The sequence below is a fragment of the Myotis yumanensis genome, unplaced genomic scaffold (genome assembly GCF_028538775.1).
Source record: "Myotis yumanensis isolate MYYU_CA2020_CCGP unplaced genomic scaffold, mMyoYum1.0.hap1 SCAF_9, whole genome shotgun sequence".
Taxonomy (NCBI): Eukaryota; Metazoa; Chordata; class Mammalia; order Chiroptera; family Vespertilionidae; genus Myotis; species Myotis yumanensis.
In genome coordinates, this window is record NW_027223760.1 from 10541964 (window position 1) to 10562943 (window position 20980).

General features: G+C 40.0%; 1 protein-coding gene across 1 annotated transcript in view; it reads left to right on the forward strand.

The window, feature by feature from the left end:
* Nucleotides 1-20980, forward strand: part of MET (MET proto-oncogene, receptor tyrosine kinase) — a 139270-nt gene that overhangs the window by 38590 nt on the left and 79700 nt on the right. Inside the window, exon 2 of the mRNA XM_070423765.1 lies at nt 82-1295. Within this exon, the coding sequence (XP_070279866.1) occupies nt 93-1295 (1203 nt within the window). The 5' untranslated portion in view covers nt 82-92. The remainder of the gene's footprint in view (nt 1-81; nt 1296-20980) is intronic.

Below are 20980 nucleotides of genomic sequence, written 5' to 3' on the forward strand. Positions count from 1 at the left end.
CTTAACTGGTATAGTTCTTTCCATATCTTCTTTGTTTCTAGTGACAACTAAATTGCTCTCTCCTTGTATGTGTTTTGACAGATAAACTCACCATGAAGGCCCCTACTGTGCTCACACCTGGCATCCTTGTGCTTCTGATTACCTTGGTGCGGAAGAGTGATGGGGAGTGCAAGGAGGCACTAGTAAAGTCTGAGATGAATGTGAACATGAAGTATCAGCTTCCCAACTTCACTGCGGAAACGCCCATCCAGAATGTGGTTTTACACAAGCATCACATTTACCTCGGTGCCATTAACTACATGTATGTTTTAAATGACAAAGACCTGCAGAAGGTTGCTGAGTACAAGACGGGGCCCATGCTGGAACACCCGGATTGCTTCCCATGTCAGGACTGCAGCCACCGAGCCAATGCTTCTGGTGGCGTTTGGAAAGATAACATCAACATGGCTCTGCTTGTTGACACGTACTATGACGATCAGCTCATTAGCTGTGGCAGCGTTCGCAGAGGGACCTGCCAGCGGCACATGCTTCCTGCCTACAACACTGCTGACATACAGTCCGAGGTACATTGCATGTACTCCCCACCGACAGATGAAGAGCCCAGACAGTGTCCTGACTGTGTGGTGAGTGCCCTGGGAACCAAGGTCCTGTTGTCTGTAAAGCAACGGTTTGTCAACTTCTTTGTGGGCAATACCATAAATTCTTCTTACCCTCCGGACTATTCTTTGCATTCGATATCGGTGAGAAGGTTAAAGGAAACTCAGGATGGTTTTAAGTTTCTGACAGACCAGTCCTATATTGATGTTCTACCTGAATTCCGAGATTCTTACCCCATCAAGTATGTCCACGCCTTTGAAAGCAACCATTTTATTTACTTTTTGACAGTCCAACGGGAAACACTCAATGCTCAGTCTTTCCACACAAGAATAATCAGGTTCTGTTCCGTAGACTCTGGGTTGCATTCCTACATGGAAATGCCTCTGGAGTGTATTCTCACAGAAAAGAGAAGAAAGCGATCCCCAAGGGAGGAAGTGTTTAATATTCTTCAAGCTGCATATGTCAGTAAGCCTGGGGCCCATCTCGCTAGGCAGATAGGCGCCAACCTGAATGATGACATTCTCTATGGAGTGTTTGCACAAAGCAAGCCAGATTCTGCTGAACCAATGAATCGCTCAGCCGTCTGTGCATTCCCTATCAAGTATGTCAATGAATTCTTCAACAAGATCGTCAACAAAAACAATGTGAGATGTCTTCAGCATTTTTATGGACCTAACCATGAACACTGCTTTAATAGGGTAAGTCACACAGATTCTCCACTTACAAATGATGAGGTATAAAGCAGAATAGGTATCAGTCTAGAAAAGAATACCAATAGCTTTTGGGTGCTTGGTAAATGGTCTTAATCCAAAATATTTGTATATTCTTTCCAAGAAAATTTAGAAATTAAATCTTCATTTAAAAGTAAAATCACAGTTTGAGAAAAACTCAATGTGGTAATTAAAAGAAAAAATAATACATTTTTACAATTTGGGTTTGCATATTTGCCAACGCTTCAGATTATTAAACTTATTTCTCATATAAGCTTGAGTAGATCTGGTCAGATTTACACAAAGTTTAACGCAACAGCAATTTCTATAAAACACAATTATTAAGATCTCAGTAGAGTCTTTACAACGTTTAAAAGGGCTTTTTCCTTATGAGGCACCATTTTCTCACTAATATGCAAATAAGTGGTCTATATTTTTGGCATTACTTTAAGAAACAACTAAGATCAAAACAAACCAAAAGATCTCTTCCAACATGTTGGTAAATGAAACATCTTCCAATGAGCTAATATACTTCTCTAACTAACCTGGGATGCTAGAGAGGAAATTTTCTTGCTCCCCAAATCCTTGCTATGTGTTTTTTTTAAATACACAAACAAACCCATATATTTCTTTTGAACATTAACTTTCACTAGTACAAATGTAAGTTGCCTTTACTGTTAATGTCTGGTTAAACAAGCTTCTGAGATGCCATTCTGACATGTGCTTTTCTGAGAAAAAGTTTAGGATCAGCGTTGAATCATACTTCTCCCTTCCCCCAAAAAATAGCCCTGAGAATGTTCATGATTAATTTCCATTTCTATTCTTTTTTAAATGTTTTTATTTTTCTATTAGAGTTAACATACCTTATATTGATTTCTGGTATACACCCGTGATTAGACATTACATAACTTACTAAGTGATCATCCCAATAAATCACGTACCATACATACCTATTAAAAATATGATTGACTATATTCCCAATGCTGTACTTTATATCCCCATTACTATCTGTAACAACCAATTTGTACTTCTTAATTCCTTCACCTTTTTCACCCATACCCTCAAACCCCCTCCCATCTGGCAACTGCAAAAATGTTCTCTATATCCATGAGTATGTTTCTGTTCTGCTTGTGTGTTTATTTTGTTTTTTAGATTCAATTTTTGGTAGGTATGTATTTTTTGCCATTTTATTGTTCATATTTGTATCTTTTTGTTTCTTCTTCTTAAAGAAGTTCCTTTAACATTTCATATAATACTGGTTTGGTGGTGATGAACTCCTTTAGCTTTTTCTTAACTTGGAAGCTCTTTATCTGACCTTCAATTCTAAATGATAGCTTTTCAGGGTAGCGTAATCTTGGTTGTAGTTCCTTGCTTTATTTCATCACTTTGAATATTTCTTGCCAATTCCTTCTGGCCTGCAAAGTTTCTGTTGAGAAATCAGCTGACAGTATAGGAGCTCCCTTGTGATAACTAACTGCTTTTCTCTTGCTGCTTTTAAGATTCTTTCTTTGTCTTTAACCTTTGGCATTTTAATTATGATGCGTCCTGATCCTGTGTGGGCCTTCTTTGGGTTCCTCTTGTTTGGGACTCTGTACTTCCTGGGCTTGTACATCTTTTCCTTCACCAAGTTAGGGAAGTTTGCTGTCATTATTTTTTCAAATACGTTTTCAATATCTTGCTCTCTCTCCCTTCTTATGATACCTCCATGATGCAAATGTTGGTATGCTTGAAGTTGTCCCAGAGGTTCCTTACACTATCTTCATTTTTTTTAATTCTTTTTTTTTTTTTTTTTTTGGTGTTCTGAGTGGGTGTTTTGTATGTTTTTTTTCTTCCTATATTCCAAATTGCTAATTTGATTCTCAGTTTCATTTACTGTACTATTGATTCCCTATAAATTATTATTCATTTCAGTTAGTGTCACTTTCATTTCTGATAGGTCATTTTTTATGCTGTTGAAGTTCTAAGTTCACTGAGCATTCTTATAACCAGTGTTTTGAACTCTGCATCTAGTAGGTTGCTTACTTCCATTTTGTTTAGTTCTTTTTCTATAGTTTTGTTCCCTTCTCTCATTTGGGACTTGTTTCTTTGTCTATACTCATTTTGGCAGCATTCCAGTCTTGTGGAGTGGCCTAATGTAGTAGGTGTCCTATAGGGTCCAGTGACACAGCCTCCTTGATCACCCAAGTGGGGCACAAAATGTGTGCCCTCTGTGTGGACTATGTACACCCTCCTCTTGTAGCTGAGCTCAGATTGCTGTTGGCATGTCAATTGGAGGTATTTACCCCCAGGGCAATCAACTGCAAGGACTGGCTGCAACAACCAACAACCAATTTCCAACAACTGTGGAGAATCAGCTGTGCAGGGGCCCACCCCACAGAGGAGGACTTACTTCAGCGGGCCTCTGGTGCCAATTGAGTCCACCCCTTGAGTGTGTCACTTATGCATGTGGTTGGGTGTTGCTTTAACGTGGTCTAAAACTGTTCACTAAATGTGCTGAGATACAGACCAAGGTCAGTCACTGCTTGTGTTCTTTGTGTTCTTTCTGGGGCCACCTGGCATAAGCTACAATGTGATCTGCAGATGGCTGCTAATTTTGCTGGACTTGGAGGTGCCCAGGTGAGGCCAAATGCTGGAAAAAAATGCTGGCTGCTACTAGTGCCAGGCCTGGGGCTACTTAGCTCGAGGTACAGGGCACACTGAGGCCAGATGCTGCTTGTTTGAGAGATTTTAGGAAAATCTGAAGCATGAGCCAAGACAGGCCATTCATATGGAAAAGCCATTGGAAACTTCTTGGGTGGGCCCCAAAGTTGGGTTGGCCCCAAAGTTTGGTGGGGCTGGGTCTCAGGGAAACACCAGGGCAGGGCAAACAGTGTGAGCCAGGTTGTTGGAATCTCAGATATGGAGCCCGCCTACTAGCTCTGTGGGGGTGAAGGGCTTATCAAAGAAACAATGGCCTCTGCCAGCACTTCTGTCTGGGATAAAGCTGACTCCTCCTCAGCCCTCGTCCTGATAACGGACTCCCCATTTGTCTCTAGTGCTTTTTGAGCTTCTTCCCCAGCGCTGAGGGACTAAGTCTGTGCACAGGCCTTTAAAAGGAACTGCCTGGGACTCCAGCAGCCCTTGGTCTTCCTCAGCCTTAATCCCTGCTGGTATTTTACAGCCAGAAGTTATGGGGACTTTTCTTCCTGGCACTAGAACCCTGGGATGGGAGGCCTGGTATGATGCTGGGACCCCATTCTCTTCAGGTGGGACTTCTGCAGTGGACATATCCTTCCTGATTTTTATCTGCCACATGTGATTGTGGGACCAGCCTGTTCTGCTTCTTCACCCCTCCTACCAATCTCCATGTGGCTTCTTCTTTACTTCTCTAGTTGTAGGACTTCTATTCAGCCAGATTTTAGGCAGTTCTGGATGATGATTGTTCTGTATTTTAGTTGTAGTTTTATGTGGTTGTGGGAGGAAATGAAGATCACATTTACCTATGCCATCATCTTGACCAGAAGTCCCTCTTTTGGATTTTGACATCAGTCATGGACTTCCTATTTAAATATATAGTGCTCTACCAAGTTCTAGTTTGGCACTTTTTATCTGGTTGGTATTTGATATTTATAAATATAACTATTTTTGATATATGATTATTTATATTTACATGAAATGGTATTTTCACAGGAAGGATTAGGAAAATTGTTTGTTACTTTGATTCAGATATATCTGGGGATTTATCCTGCTAGTCATCACATCATTTGATGCCCAAGAAAGAGCACCAAATTTGGAGTTCATTATGGCTTTAAGCTTTTTTGGTTTGTTCCCAGATTTGAATATATGGACCCGGCTATGGCCCCTAACATAATAACCACTAATTATTGTAATTGAATGAACAGATAATAAGCTTTCCTCAAGACAGTTTGACTTTAGAAAAGCATATCTCATCCTAACAGTTTTCAGTCTAAGTAATAAAGGTTATAATTGCAAGCAGGAAGAACATTAAACATGTCCTTGGTGAAAAAAAAGTAAGTAATTTGCTGAGGTGTACCAAGGGCATATGAATTCAGAAACATTTGGCTCACTCTTGCTGAAATGTCTGAGATGCTTTCCCAGATAGGAACTTTAAGTAAGTTTTTCATAAAGCTAGAAACTTCTGAGAAAATGAATTCATCTTTTGGTGAACTACGGACATAACTGTTCTCGTTCCCCTTCCACAGTCTTATGAATATACATAATGTGCATACATATATATCCCAACCAAGACTTATTTCTCCATGCAGATGTTTAATACATGTTGCAAACTCTGTAAGAAGTAATGAGATTCTCATGAGGCTGCCCCTTACCTTCACTAGAAAATATGAAAAAAATGAAAGGAAACAAAAAGACTTTCGGAAACCTGGAATTAGGAAATAAAAGCCTAATATAAGTAGCATTCTAGAGGAAACGCTTGTCCTGCATCCTATAAATTGCTTCAGAAACACAAGTTTAAAAGTGTCTAGTAGGAACTACTCCAGGGCCTATCGAGCACATAAGCTATTTAAATCTTGTTCTCTTAAAAATTAAAAAGAGACAACTTATGAAGGTATGTTGATATCTTATTATTTATTTTGTTCATGTTAAAAGTATTTATCAATTCTAAAATTCTCAAAACACAGCTGAACTTTATCTTACCCCTTTGGCTTTCGTAGTGTTCCAAGGGGAACAAAAAGGCAGGATTATTGAATGGAATTCAGGTCAGTTTTATTGCCATGGAAAAATGGCCAAAATGCACCAGCCACACCTGAAACCATTATCACTCCCATCACAGAAATTCTTGTGGGAAACAAGATAAAACTTGCCAACATAATCTTCTTATAAGGGAAGCCAACTTTTACACTGGCCAAATTTCATAAAGATAAATACCTTCAAACCTCCTCTATTTACTTGCCTGTTTATCTTCTCTGGTTTCTAAAAATCAAAATTATTTCAAGAATGAGACTACTCACATTCTCAGTTTTGTATACGCATTCATTCCACACACAAAAACAACACCTCAGATTGTTCCAGTAATCAGCATATAATCAGCATAGAGTGAGATACCTAGACCCATTATTCACAGAAAAAAACAAAATGACTTACAAGATCAAACTAGTTTGGAGAGACTCTAAGCAATAAAATGACTCCATTTTGTCTTGGCAAATTTACTTGGCAAAATATCAGGTGACCTATATAACAACTGCTTGGAACTGAGTTTCTATTTTTGGCATAAAGTTTGGTGAATAGACACATATTGTAGTTTTATTATTAACATGACTAATCAATCAGATCTTTATTGAGGGATTGTTGTGTGCTCTGTAGACAATGTTAAGAAAGACTCTGCAAATCACACTACTCAGGGAGATAGATACAGAAATCCAATTAGTGCCATTTGTGCCAATCACACCCAAGGACTGATGAAGTCAGAAGGATAAATCTCATTTTGGTGCATCGGCAAAAAGCTGAGGAGTATCCTATGGGGACCCTCTGCTAAGACCTCACCTAGAATTCTTGCCTTTGGAAAACAGTTCTCCGCCTCTGGAGCATGCCCTCACCTTCACCCCTTCTTTTCCAGGCACACTCTGTCTGGAGCACATCTCCGCCCTTCCCTTCCCCCTCTTCTTTCCCCTAAGCACATGACCTTGGCTTTTCTCTCCCCTGAGCTCCAAGGACTTTTCTTTTCTTTTCTTTTTGTTTTGTTTTTTACCTCTGTAACTTATTTCCTGAGCCCATGCAGCCTAGCCGGCTCACCTTTTCTACCTCTGTGACTTTCTAAATAAACGTTGTCTTATAACTGGGGGGGGAGGGGGAAGAAAGATGTGGCAGTAACTCCTCTGAGGCTTCTGCCCAGTCCTCAAGTGAGCACAGCCATGGTGAGGTTGTCTGGCCCTTCTTGAGCTTCCCTCCATGTGAAAAAAGAGTTTATAGTACCATTGAACCTCAACTTCCTGGTTCATAGGTCAACCTCAACCGCCTTGTTCATAGTTCACTGCTCAATCAATGAGTCACACCAGGGCCAGTTGGTATTATTTCTTTTAAATAGATATTTTGTCATTTTGGCCAAACAAAATACACTATTTACAATTAATTTAAAAATGAAGAAGTCTACTTATTTTAGGTCTGGGACCATTTTGGTTATAAAATCTCATAAACATGTTGAAACCTTAAGTTTTATTTTAATTTTTTAAAATATTCCTGATTTTTTGTTATAGTGCATGAATTATTTAGTACTTGTCATCTGAATTAATAAATAAAAAAAGCATAATGTGTTTAAGACTGTTTTTCAAATATAAAAGGTCTGACTGTAAGAAGAATTATACCATGTAAACATTTCATCTTTTCATGAAAGTGTTAAATATTGTAAGAAAGCTGTCCTTTCTCATTCTTATCTTTACTATGAGGTACTTATCGTAACATAGAAATGAATGAATATGGATTGCTGTCAACTATAAACACTTCAGTATATCAGCATTTATTGACCACCTACTGTGTGCTCATCACTACTGGCAAAATTTTTAAGGCATTGTTAACATTAAAGAATAACTATTTAAAAATTGCCTTCAAATCTGAGCCTTGTGATAATGCAGATTTAAGTTATTTTTGTTTTACTGGATTTATTAAAATTTTTAATTTTACCTATGTAAAAGCTCTTTACTGTTGGACTTTACATTTTAAAATTATCCATGGCTGTTTTAAATTGTCTATAGTGGTTTATAAGGTTGTAGTTAACTCATTTATTTAAAAGATAATTATCTGTCTATATAAGGCATTTTTAAATAGCAAGATACTGCTTGTCTTCTTTGTTATTCATCTGAGTGCAATCCACAAGCTGCATGGCAAAATATGTATTATGTAAATAAACTGGCTTACTATAAAAACAAAACAAAATGGGTTTATATTACAGGGCCAGACAAAGAGAGTGCTAGGGAAAGCTCTCCTAAATGTAGGGGTCCAGGAGGCTATCAGGCCAGGCTTGTTTATTTAAGATCACTCATGTTCCTTTCCCCCTCTGACATTTTGTGAAACACTAGCTATATGAACTCTATATACATATTCTCATATTGATGACATCCCTGAAGCCCTCTTTTGAGTCATCTAATAGTTTCCAGAGCACATCATTCTTACCTCTAAGTTATCTGTGCTTCACATATGAGGCTGTTTCTGGAAACTTATCTCAAGCCACAAATATCCCATTCATGCAATATTAGTGTTATTATATCAGTTGTTCTCTAAGAACATAGTCCTATCTTCATAATGTAACCATTTTCTGTGTCACATTTGAAAATGATTCTTAAAGGGTTTGTTTATAGTGACTTCCAACACTTAGATTTATGAAATTATACACCCACAAATGTCAATTATCTTAACCTCCTTAGAATTGATGGAAGTTGTTTTAGACTAATGCATAGTCCCTAAACTGCACATTATTATTCAAGATAAAGTAATTGAAAAAATGCCCTGTAATATGGAGACTTGTAAAGCCCCAAATTTGGGTAGAAAAAAAGACTTATAGTCTAGTTGGGACAAATAGTATTAAAAATATAGTTAATTTTAAGCATATTAACTGGTATCTCCAACAGTATCATATAGAGGATTTGTTGGCATGACAATTATTTCAGGAAAAAAATAGAATCAGTACACGTTGGCCCAGTCTCCTACAAATGAGAATATTGAATAAAGGAATTTTTTAAATCCCCAAATCAGCAAAGATCCTGTTTCTTAAATCATAGTAAACTTTACTAAGAGAAGTAGAATAATACGTTTGGAAAGATTTTTAATTTAATCAAAGCTGAAATTAAAAAGGATTCTCTCGCCCAGAAAGTGCAATCATCATACCACACTGTTTTTTGTGCAATCTCATTATCAAAGTTTTACTCTATCTGTAAGCCATTCGAAAGAGTAAAGTAGGCTCGCAGCAGATGTTTTCACCAACTTCTTGGTCATCTTCATGACCAGTTATTAATCAGTTAAGTGAAAAATGCATCATTTGGTGCCAAATACACCTGGAGAGAAGTCCGGACCTACAAGCTGGGTGACTTCTGCCACATTACCTAACTTTTTAGCGCCTCAATCTCTTCATTTGTAACATGCAGATAACAACACATACTTCACTGGGTTTTTTGAAAATCTGGGATAATGTATATAAGGTACCTGGCACAATAAGATGACCATAATTTAGCTCTTTGGAAACAGCATGGCCTAATGGAACAAGACTGAAGTCAAAGAGATCTGGGTTCAAATCTGTACCCCACCGTCTTCTCTTTGGCCATGAGAGCATTATTTAAATTCTCTGAACCTGTTTTCTTCCATGCAGGACTATTGTGTGGACAAGTGCAACCATGTTTGTAAAAGATCTACACTTAGTTCATTGCACATAGTAAATAACAGCTATTATTGTAAGAAATGCTTATATGAAGAAAGGCAGATTCCAATTATTGAATTGTGTTTGGAAGAGGCACATTCTGATTTTATTGATCATGAGGGTCTTTCTCTTCTGTGCCAACCTGTTTTGAGTGACCCACCTCCATAATGTTTAATTTGTGCAAGTCCTTCTTATAACTCAAAAGAAAGAAAGAAAAAGGAGAGGAGGGAAGTGGTGGTGTTTTGGGGGTGGAGAAAAAGACAGTTGAATCAGAAATGTATTATAGTCGAGCTAGAAGGTCCAAAGTCTACTGCTTGCTCCCCAACTTTCACTTCCAAGCACTATAATATACTCTGCTTATGTCATTTAAGTTGTACTGTGCATTAAAGAACTTGCAGATAATGAAGTTTTAGAAAAACTTAAACTCACAGGTTGTTTTTATCAAGCTTTCTTGTTTGTAATTACCATTTATACTCAAGTGCAAAAAGTAGCCAACTGCTTCCCAAAATAAAGGAAACTTAAAGTAGTCATTTTCCATCTCCCTCTGAAAGAGGGGCAAAGTTAAAGGGTCACCGCTCAGAACCATCAAAGGAAGACAGCAACGTGATTAGAACAATTTTGTATCAAAACAAAATCAAAACAAGGAACAATAGGAATAGGCAGAAACACAGTGATGTTTCTTTATTACTATTACACAAAGATGATAGATGAGTAAAATTGGGTTACATTTAAATTGTAATGGAAGAAAATAATTGCAGCCTTCTATCAGGAAACCACAAGGACCATTATTGATCTGTCATCCTCAGGACATGTCTCATAATATTTAATAAAATAAGCAAAGATGTATAACTCTTTATGGGCCGTATATCTATAATCTCCCACACCCCAACATTTGAGCAGAGAAGATGGAATCAATGTTGCAAATAACATCCATGTAATTATACTGGTTTTGACATGCCTTATTTAAGCAATCTAGTATCTCCAGAAAATGCAGTTTGTATTAGGGATGAAAAATGTGAAGTTTGATTTCAGGGTTTTTTTTACTTCTTGTGCTCCGAAATGAGAGGATGTTGTCCTATATGAAAAATGTTATTGAGGATTCTTTATTCTAGACACTAAATATCTTGGAGATGCCAAATGTAATAGCTTAGCCACCAAAGCAAAACCTTGCAAGGAAGAAAATTCTTGAGGTATAAGGATTCAATATACTTTTTAAAAAATTCTAAGTAGAAATTCATTCATTGGACTTGATTCCTCTCCTTTTGTGAACTCTTCTTTACTCTCTGCCAGGCTTAGATAGTCACCGCTCCCTAACCTACTTACTTGAACTTTCCATGCTACCCTCCTATGAAAAGTAGAATATTGCATTATTTTGTTAAAAAGAATTTTAAATTATGTTCTTTCCAGAATTTTGTAACACTCTCTGAGATCACTGGGCACACCCTGGGTATTAGAAAATGCGTTACTGAGTGAACCACTGATGCCTTTGCTTTTTTTTGTTTTCCTCCTAAGCAGTCTTTAAACCATTTCATAGCTTATTTACAGGTCTACCCTAGGAAAGAATGAAAAAACAAAGGTATGATCTATACTAATAAAAGGGTAATATGCTAATTGGACCGGGAGACCTTCTGGACCTCCTTCTGGACAAAGCCATAGTGGCGGGGTTGAGGCAGAGGCGGTTAGGGGTGATCAGGCCAGGAGGGGAGGGCAGTTGGGAGTGATCAGGCCGGCAAGGGGCAGTTGGGGGCGAGCAGGCCAGCAGGGGGGGCCAGTTGAGGGCAAGCAGGCCAGCAGGGGGGTCAGTTGGGGGCAAGTAGGCTGGCAGTGGGGGTCAGTTGGGGGTGATCAGGCCGGCGGGAGGCAGGCAGTTGGGAGAGAGCATGGCGGCAGGGAGGGGGGCATTTGGAGGCGAGAATACCAGCAGGGGGGAGGCAGTTGGGGGCGAGCAGGGCAGCAGGGAGGGGGGCATTTGGGGGCAAGAATACCAGCAGGGGGGAGGCAGTTGGGGGTGAACAGGCATGCAGAGTGGTTAGGGGCGATCAGGCAGGAAGGTGAGCAGTTAGGAGCCAGCGGTCCCGGATTGCGAGAGGGTGTACCTGGCCACTAGTGTTTTTATAAGCTAACAGCAAAGAAAAGCAGTTAATTCTGAAACTCACTAAAAATGTAGGTGGGCTTTATCTGTGCATCATACTGACTCATAATGTGATTGATAGTGTTTCCCCTGTATGAGCAATTAAAAGTTAACTATGCCATATACATAAAATGAATTCTTCATTCTTCTTCATGCCTTTTAAAGCAGGAGGTATGGTCTGTGTTTTATTTAAGTAGTTGGTCTCTACATGAAGATTCATTTGGTAAAATCAGTGTAACAAACAATGAGTTCATACAAAAAAAAATCTTAGAGTTGGTGTTTGAAATGCTGACATGTTAATAAAACTTTGAAGACACAGATCGAATATGTGATATTTTTATTGCAATGCGACCACATGATTAGACTTCTGAAAGCATGTGGGATCCGGCATTTTTATGAGAATATTAACCTCCTTGAGTAATAATGGATTTTTTAGCTAAGAATACTTCAGAATTCTCTCCTAACAATGGCCACCCTACTCTGCCTTCTTATCTCTTCATTCTAATTTTAAAAAATGGGCATCTATCAGAATTTGAATAGAAGAGCCAAAGGAATTTCTGCCGTTGCTTACTCATGGATGGGCACAGATACTGAGTCAGTGGGCACACGGAGTCCAGAATGACTCAGGTCCCAGATATGTGCTGCCAGCCACATCTCCAGTAGCCAGGGAGGGCTGTCAAGGGCTCATTTATGAGGGAAGTAAAACCAATGGTTCAGCTATTCTTGAAGTAAAACTCCCCTGATTTTTGTTTTTTAATAATAGTGAATGTGATGATTCTAGGATCCCAGCTGGATACATTCCAGTCTGCTAATTATATATTTGTTCCAGCTAACATATTCCGGGCAGGTTCCTTTGCATGTGAATTACTTGCCAAGTAGTGTTGATTTCCTACCCTTGGAAGAGGCTCAGTACACATCACCCTAGACCAGTGGTCAGCAAACTGCGGCTCGCAAGCCACATGCGGCTCTTTGGCCCCTTGTGTGTGTGCGGGCACACACGTACAGTGTGATTGAAACTTCGTGGTCCATGCGCAGAAGTCGGTTTTCGGCCTGGGCGAGTTTATTTTGAAGAAGTGGCCTTAGAAGAAGTGGGGGGTGTCGTTTGGTCGGGCGACGGGAGACTCGGCGCAGGCGGGCCGTGGGACACGCAGCGCGGGGGAGGCACGCATGATTCATGCACGAGTTGAGTGAGGCAGTCAGTCAGCAGTCTCATGTGCAGTGGTTAGTGCTAGTCGCATCTGCAAATCGCGCAGGGGTGACAAAAGATAGACGAAACAAGTATACAAGACGAGTGTGGATGGGAGAGTTGGAAGAGGTCGACCTCAGCGAACGTACCTCAATCAGATTGAAACTTTTTTAGCCAAGACCAGCTGAGGAGTACCCTAATTAAGTTAATAACAATGTACCTACCTATATAGTTTAAGTTTAAAAAATTTGGCTCTCAAAAGAAATTTCAATCGTTGTACTGTTGATATTTGGCTCTGTTGACTAATGAGTTTGCCGACCACTGCCCTACACCTCCTACACTAACATGGGAGCAGATGAAGTTTGTCCACCTTCTCTCCTTCAAAAATAGTCTCTGACCAGAACCGGTTTGGCTCGGTGGATAGAGCGTCGGCCTGCGGACTCAAGGGTCCCAGGTTCGATTCCGGTCAGGGGCATGTGCCTTGGTTGCGGGCACATCCCCAGTAGGGAGTGTGCAGGAGGCAGCTGATCAATGTTTCTCTCTCATTGATGTTTCTAACTCTCTATCCCTCACCCTTCCTCTCTGTAAAAAATCAATAAAATATATTTTTTTTTAAAAATAGTCTCTAGTGTTTCAACACGAGGACAGAAAAATGTCTTACAAATGCACGCTATCATAGAATAAAGGCTATTGTAAACATTCTTGATGTTCACATGTAGGGGAAAACAGTTTATGAATAGAATAAATATTTTTGTGAATTCAAACTAAAGTCTGACATTAGTTGTCTTATTTGGGTAAATCACCAAAATGTGTATTAATCAGAGGACAATAAAATGGTCGGTGATATTTCAAATTGTGTTCTAGATAAAAGGGGTAAATTAAGGTCAGTTTTGATTTGTAAAGCTTTCTTTTCTATAACTGAATTTATGAAAATTAAGTTTGCTGAGTTGTCATTTCAAAATACATGTATTATTCATAATTTGCTAGAATTTGTGTCTATGTATCAGAGAAGTGTAAATCTGTATGACATTAAATTTTCTAATGACATTTTAAATTTAAAATCGTATTGACACTTGCCCATAGTCACAGCCAATAGTTCATTGAAGGCCTGGAGTGGGGTGAGAGCCAGGTGGAGATGGGCAGAGGGGGAAGAAAGGAGGGTCATCTGTAATAATCTCAACAATAAAGATAAAAAATAAAAATGGTTCAGATTTTTTAAAAATCCTATTAACACTTTCATCTAGCAACTAGTCTACTAACTAAACTATATGTGAATTGCTGTTCAGGAAATAGGAGTAAATGCAAAGATTAAATTAGTCATTTAGCCAAATGAATCAGTAGTATTTAGTGCTAATGCACTCAGTAGATTACACGCACTAATGCAGTGGCAGTCAATAGCAAAACTGAGTGCCTTTAAGAATTATATTGACAATAAAATGTGCAATATTTTCCATTTATTTTAAGCTAACTATATTATAGTCTTGTTTTTTCATCTTGTTAGTTTAAACAAAATGCTAGAAGCCTAACCATCTTATTTAGTGCATAAAATGACCAAAAATTTATAATCATTGTTTTCAAGCAAGAGACAGAGGAAAGGATTTAATCACACAACCCAGATTCAACAAGAAATTCAACAGATATTTATTGAGTGCCTAACCCTGTTGGTATTTGGTGAATGAGATAGGCATGGTTCTTGTCTTTATGAAGCAAACAGATTAGGGGAGGAGATTACTGTAAGTGATCAGTCACCCCAATAAACAAATACATCATGATGATTTATGAAATGCAGTCTGAGGGGAATACCTGTGAATACAAGTAAGGAAGAATATGTTAACTTGGTAATACAGTCACAATAGGCCACCCTGAAGAGGTGGAAATTACCTTTGCATAAGGCTAAAAGGTAACTTATATGAAGCTCAAAATTTTAGGAAAAAACAACATATTTTTAGAACATGGGCAAGTCCATAGCCAGTATTTAATAAACTAATAATTCTTGCCTATTTCACAAGCTTTAGGTGTTAACTACATGCTGCTTCATTTATCCAGCTTTATTTCTTTTAACATATTTTATTGATTTTTTACAGAGAGGAAGGGAGAGGGATAAAGAGTTAGAAACATCGATGAGAGGTAAATATCTATGAGCTGCCTCCTGCACACCCTCTACTGGGGATGTGCCCACAACCAAGGCACATGCCCTTGACCGGAATGGAACCTGGGACCCTTCAGTCCGCAGGCCGACGCTCTATCCACTGAGCCAAACCAGACAGGGCTACTCAGCTTTTAAAGTAGGTTCTAGTCATGAGTGCATATTACTTTATACTTACAAAAATATATCACAAGTAGAACTATGTTGGAGAATTTAACATTTTTAACAGTTCTATTTTACTATAAACAAACTGTTTTTTCTTTGATTTCTAAATGGGTTAAATTACTTTTCATTAAGTGATTTTTAGTGTGAAGAAAATAATTCTAGAAGCTGCGGGCATAATTTAGGTGGCACTTGTTCTCACTGCCTCTCTTATCAGCTTCTTTGAAAATAGATATTTCTTATGTCAGTCCAAGTTGTTTTTCTCTTACCCCCGCCCCCCCCTCCCTCCTACCCCCCCCCCCCCCCCCGCTTCCTTTCTTCTGTGGCCAACATTGAGACCCTATTTGTCAGAAGAACCTGTGTTTCTTGGTGGTGGAAGGGATTATCCTGTTACCTACCAGTAAGTCTATGACAAAATGAACTATAAGATCCTGAGAACACAAAAAATAAGCTCTTTTGAAATTATCAAAATTATAAAAGTTCATCGAATTCAAGGGAATATGGTGCTGAGGTGGGCCCCGTCATATTCTCTTTCTGCCTCTGTGCACTGTGCACTGCACAACTGAATCCATTTTAGAGGATCTCCTTCTCATGGGAATTATGTAGCCTAAAGGGTCAAGGGGGAGACAAGTGTTCCAGGGACTGGAGGATGCCATGAGCACCTACTGAATGTACAGGAGCATTCTCTCTAGTTTGTGCCATGGTTACGTTGTTCTAACAAATCTCTAGCTGCAGACACATTTTGCCTTTCTCATTTTAATCATGTATATATATTTAGTCATATATATATTTAATCATGCAAATATTTAAATAAATGTAAGGTCTTAGAGGGAAGGCAGTTTGTTATGCTTCTTTATACCTAAGCCTATGACCATAGACAATAGTGTTTCTTTTACTTGACAAAAAAAAAAATTTTGTCTTCCAAAAGAAACCTATATATTTACACAGTAAACAGAGACCATCTGAATTGCTAAAGTGTTTGAATAAAAGTTCTTGATAAACTCTACCAAAGTGTTTTTATGACAGTCATAAAAGGCATTGTTTTTGTCATCTCCACAAGCCACAAAGCTTTTAAAAAAAAAAAAGGCTGAGGAATCAAAGGAAATATTTAACTCCTGTATTTGCTTTGTTTACTTTTGTTTGGCCAAGAAAGAAGTGGAGTTTGCCAAGGGAAAAGACTAGGGAATGGGAGGTGTTTAATCTTCAAGGTTTATTCCCATGCCTGTAAGTCAGAGAGGTCACTGGCTAGCCCCTTGCTGAAGGCTATAATTACAGGCAAAGGTCTGTTTATTTTCCAGTAAGGTGTCCAAAATCTTTAATTTAAGAGATTGTTTATAAGAATACAGTGTGTGTAAGAGTTATACAAAACTTCAAAATATATAGTAAGGAGGTGAGGTTATTTTTTTCATATATTTACTAATGTGAGAAGGTATAAGACTCTGGAGATGTTCTAAAGTGCAATAATAAAGGTGAATATGAGGTCAAATTATGTGATTCTGGTACTTGAGGAACTGAATTAAATGAATAAAGATGAGGAATTTATAATAGAATAGAATATATCTGATGATTCATTAAATGTAAACTTATTTATGGCTCCAACATCATGGTAAACAGGACTCCGTAACTGCATTAGTAAGAGTAATCAAGAAATATTTCTAATTTGAAAACAACCAGTTACTTTGGGTGTATCTAGACCTGATATGGAAAGAAATGGGCGGTGTTTCTTATTCTCAACTAAACTCACTCTCATTTCAGAAGAGTCATAGAAAGTTCTTGATTTCACATAGAATTGTCAGACAAAGCACAAGATCAGTTCTGTTACTGGCCCAATATTAAGGACATTAGTCAGTATTTGCAGAATGATGAGTAACATATGTATACTAGAGGCCCGGTGCGCAAAAATTTGTGCACTGGGGGTGGGGGGGAGGGTGGTCCCTCAGCCCGGCCTGTGCCCTCTCGCAGTCTGGGACCCCTCGGGGGTGACCACTTGCTGGCTTAGGCCTGCTCCCTGGGGGGATTGGGCCTAAGATAGCAATCAGACATCTCTCTGGCAGCCAGGCAGCACTCAGGGGACGTCCATTTGCCAGCGGGGAGGAGACCTAAGCTGCAGTCAGACATCCTTAGCGCTGCTGAGGAGGCAGGAGAGGCTCCTACCACCACCACTGTACTGGCAGCCATCAGCCTGGCTTGCGGCTGAGCAGAGCTCCCCCATGTGAGAGCGTACTGACCACCAGAGGGCAGCTCCTGCATTGAGCGTCTGCCCCCTGGTGGTCAGTGTGTGTCATAGTGACCAGTCATTCCCAGTCTTTCTGCTGTTAGGGTCAGTTTGCATAGTACCCTTTTACTATATAGAATAGAGGCCTGGTGCACGGGTGGGGGCCGGCTGGTTTGCCCTGAAGGGTGATCCAGATCAGGGTGGGGGTCCCGACTGGGGTGCCTGGCCAGCCTGGGTGAAGGGCTGAGGGCCGTTTTCAGGGTGGCGGGCGACTGAAGCTCCCAGCCTCTTTTTTTCTCTCTCTTTTTTTTTTATTCTGGGATTTATTTACCTTCTATAGCTGTCACTGGAGCTGAGAACCAGCTCCAGCTCTGAGGCCCGGCTCCAGCTCTGAGGCCACGGCTGGCTGAAAACAGGTATCTGGGGTTTGTTTGGCTTCTGTAATTGAAACATTGTTGCTTCAGGAGCTCAGAGCTGGGCCACAGCAAGCGGGGAACCTTGGCTTCCTCCATCACTGAAGCAAGCAAGCCTCATGTTCACTTCAGCTGCGTGGCTTCCGGCCACCATCTTTGCTGGCAGTTAATTTGCATATCCTGCTGATTAGCCAATGGGAAGCGTAGCGGAGGTATGGTCAATTACCATGTTTGTCTATTATTAGATAGGACTAGAGGCCAGGTGCACAAAATTTGTGCACGGGGAGGGAGTCCCTCAACCAGGCCTGTACCCTCTCACAATCCAGGACCCCTCAGGAGATATCCGACTGATGGTTTAGGCCGGATCCCATAGGAATCCCTGCGGGATCAGGCCTAAACTGGCAGTCAGACATCCCTCTCACAATCCAGGAATGCTTGCCTAACCGCTTGCCTGCCTGCCTGCCTAATCATTCCTAACCACTCTTCCTGCCTGCCTGATCATCCCTAACCACTCTGCCTGCCTGCCTGATGCCCCTAACTGCTCACCTGCCTGCCTGATTCCCCCTAACCACTCCGCCTGCCTGCCTTATCGCCCTTAACTGCTCGCCTGCCTGCCTGATCACCCCTAACTGCCTCTGCTTCAGCCCCCGCCACCATGGCTTCATCAGGAAGGACATCCGGAATGATGTTCAGCTGTCTGGTCTAATTAGCATATTACACTTTTATTATTATAGATGTGGTGGTTTAACAGTAGTAGGTGTAACTCCTAATTAACATTGAACGGTCAAATACAGGTTCTTGACATATACAAAGAGGACTAAAATATGGGCCTGCTTTTTAAAAATATCACATTATGGTAAATAGTGAAAATGATTGATATTTTCTATCTAGATACTGTTTTAGAATCAAATGCTTATGAAAACATAGGCAACAATTTCAGATTTTTAGGCAAGAAATGCTTTCTATGATGCTGGGTGTGTGGCATGGTGGCACACCATTACCCCAGACCTCCTTTCCTGTCTGTATTTGCTTTTAGTAGATTCTGCACAGGGAAACATTTTCACCTCAATGTTGAAAATTTGAAGTTCACTGTTTGAAGCACTGTTCATATCAGTGATGATGAACCTTTTGAGCTCGGCATGTCAGCATTTTGAAAAACCCTAACTTAACTCTGGTGCCATGTCACATATGGAAATTTTTTGATATTTGCAACCATAGTAAAACAAAGACTTATATTTTTGATATTTATTTTATATATTTAAATGCCATTTAACAAAGAAAACTCAACCAAAAAAATGAGTTCTCATGTCACATCTGACACACGTGTCATAGGTTCGCCATCACTGGTTTATATCATAGAAAAATATACACCAGAATCTTACCAGATCTAACAGAAGAAAGGTGTTTTTATTGTTGTTGTTTTTTAAAAAAAAAACAAACTCCATGCTGTAAAGTATATGACCCTAGTGCTGACAATCCAGTGGAATGCACACAAACTCATGAAAAACAGGATTATGAAATATTTGGAAACTAAAAACCACATTTTTATAAGTAAACTAGGGGCCCAGTGCATGAATTCATGCACTTTGAAAGGATTTGTGGGCCAAGAGGCTGCAGTGGGCACAGGAGTGGGTCTCGGTCCATTTTCTGTGACCCCACCCGGCCCTTTCTGCCGTGGCCCCTGGTCCGCTGTTTGTCGGCAGCCCCACTTCCTCTGCCGCCACTCCCACACACTGACAACGCCAGCCCCGCTCGCACCTTCTGACAGCACAGAATGATTGGGGCCAGTGCCAGCAGCAGGTGCGAGCAGGGCCGGTGCCGTCAGTGAGTGGGAGAGGTGGCTGCTGCCCTGATCGCCCCTCAGGAGCAGGGGGATGTGGAGAAGCCCTCAAGGGCAATCAGGGCTGGCAGCCACTACTTGCACCAGCTGATGGTGCTGAGCAATTGGGACTGGTGCCAGGCGCCAGCAGCCAGCAGCGGGTGCAAGCACCAGGCAGGGCCATGGCGTGCAAGAGCAAAGAATTTTCAGTAACAACCAGAGGCTCACCCCTATAACAGTGACTGGTACCCCCGCCTTGGTCTGGTGCTCTGGCTCACCTGCTCCACCATCCCACTGCGGCCGACACCCACCATGTTCTGTGCGTACCCTCTGGTGGTCAGCGTACGTCATAGTGACCAGTTGTTCAGTTGTTCCGCCATTCAGTCAATTTGAATATTAGCCTTTTATTATATAGGATAGTAATTCAGTATTTGTGTGAGCTTTACAGAATTTTCTGAGACCTTGGAACCAGTTATTATGACAAACTCCCAGTGCCTTACTTAATACTTTGTATGCTAGAACTAGTTAAGAAACAGACAAATTTTCTATTTTCTCTGCCAATTTGTAATAAAATCTCTGTTCCAGTGAGTATCCAGGCAGTTATTTTCATAACAATATTGATATAGTTTTGTTCTACCTTTTTTGCTACTAGCAAGTCTTTCATTTTATACTCTAAACTCTGGGTAAATCACAAGTTAAACTGAACTATTATTTGTTTAATGCTCTGTTTCCTTCTAACTTTACTCTTGTCTATCAACCTCAACCCAGTTCCCCAGTGGCTCAGGAAACCCTCAGTTGGGATTAAGTAATAGTTTACATAACCTCTCTCATTCATTAACCCATGTTGACATTCTGTATAACAGCCTTAGTTCAGACTTTCTTAAGCACCTTATCCAGCTGCTGGTTTGGGTGCAACTAAGAACACCTATTTAATCAAGAAACTTAATGCTTCCCAAGAACCATCCAGCCTACCTCAACCTTCTCATTTAGTCTGCTTCTGTTCCTTCTTCAGGATAAAACCTGGTCTTATTCATAGTAAATTTAAAGTTTAAAAATCTTTACTTCTCCTCTCCTTCTGCATATACACAAAGCAGAAACAGAAAATGGTATGTTACATTCCAGACAGGTTTTGTATTATTAGTGTAATGAAAATGATGCCAGTAAGATAAAACTAGATCTCCTTGACTCCATCCTCATCCTCAACCAATCTATTTGTTTCCATACTGCTGCTGGAGTAAG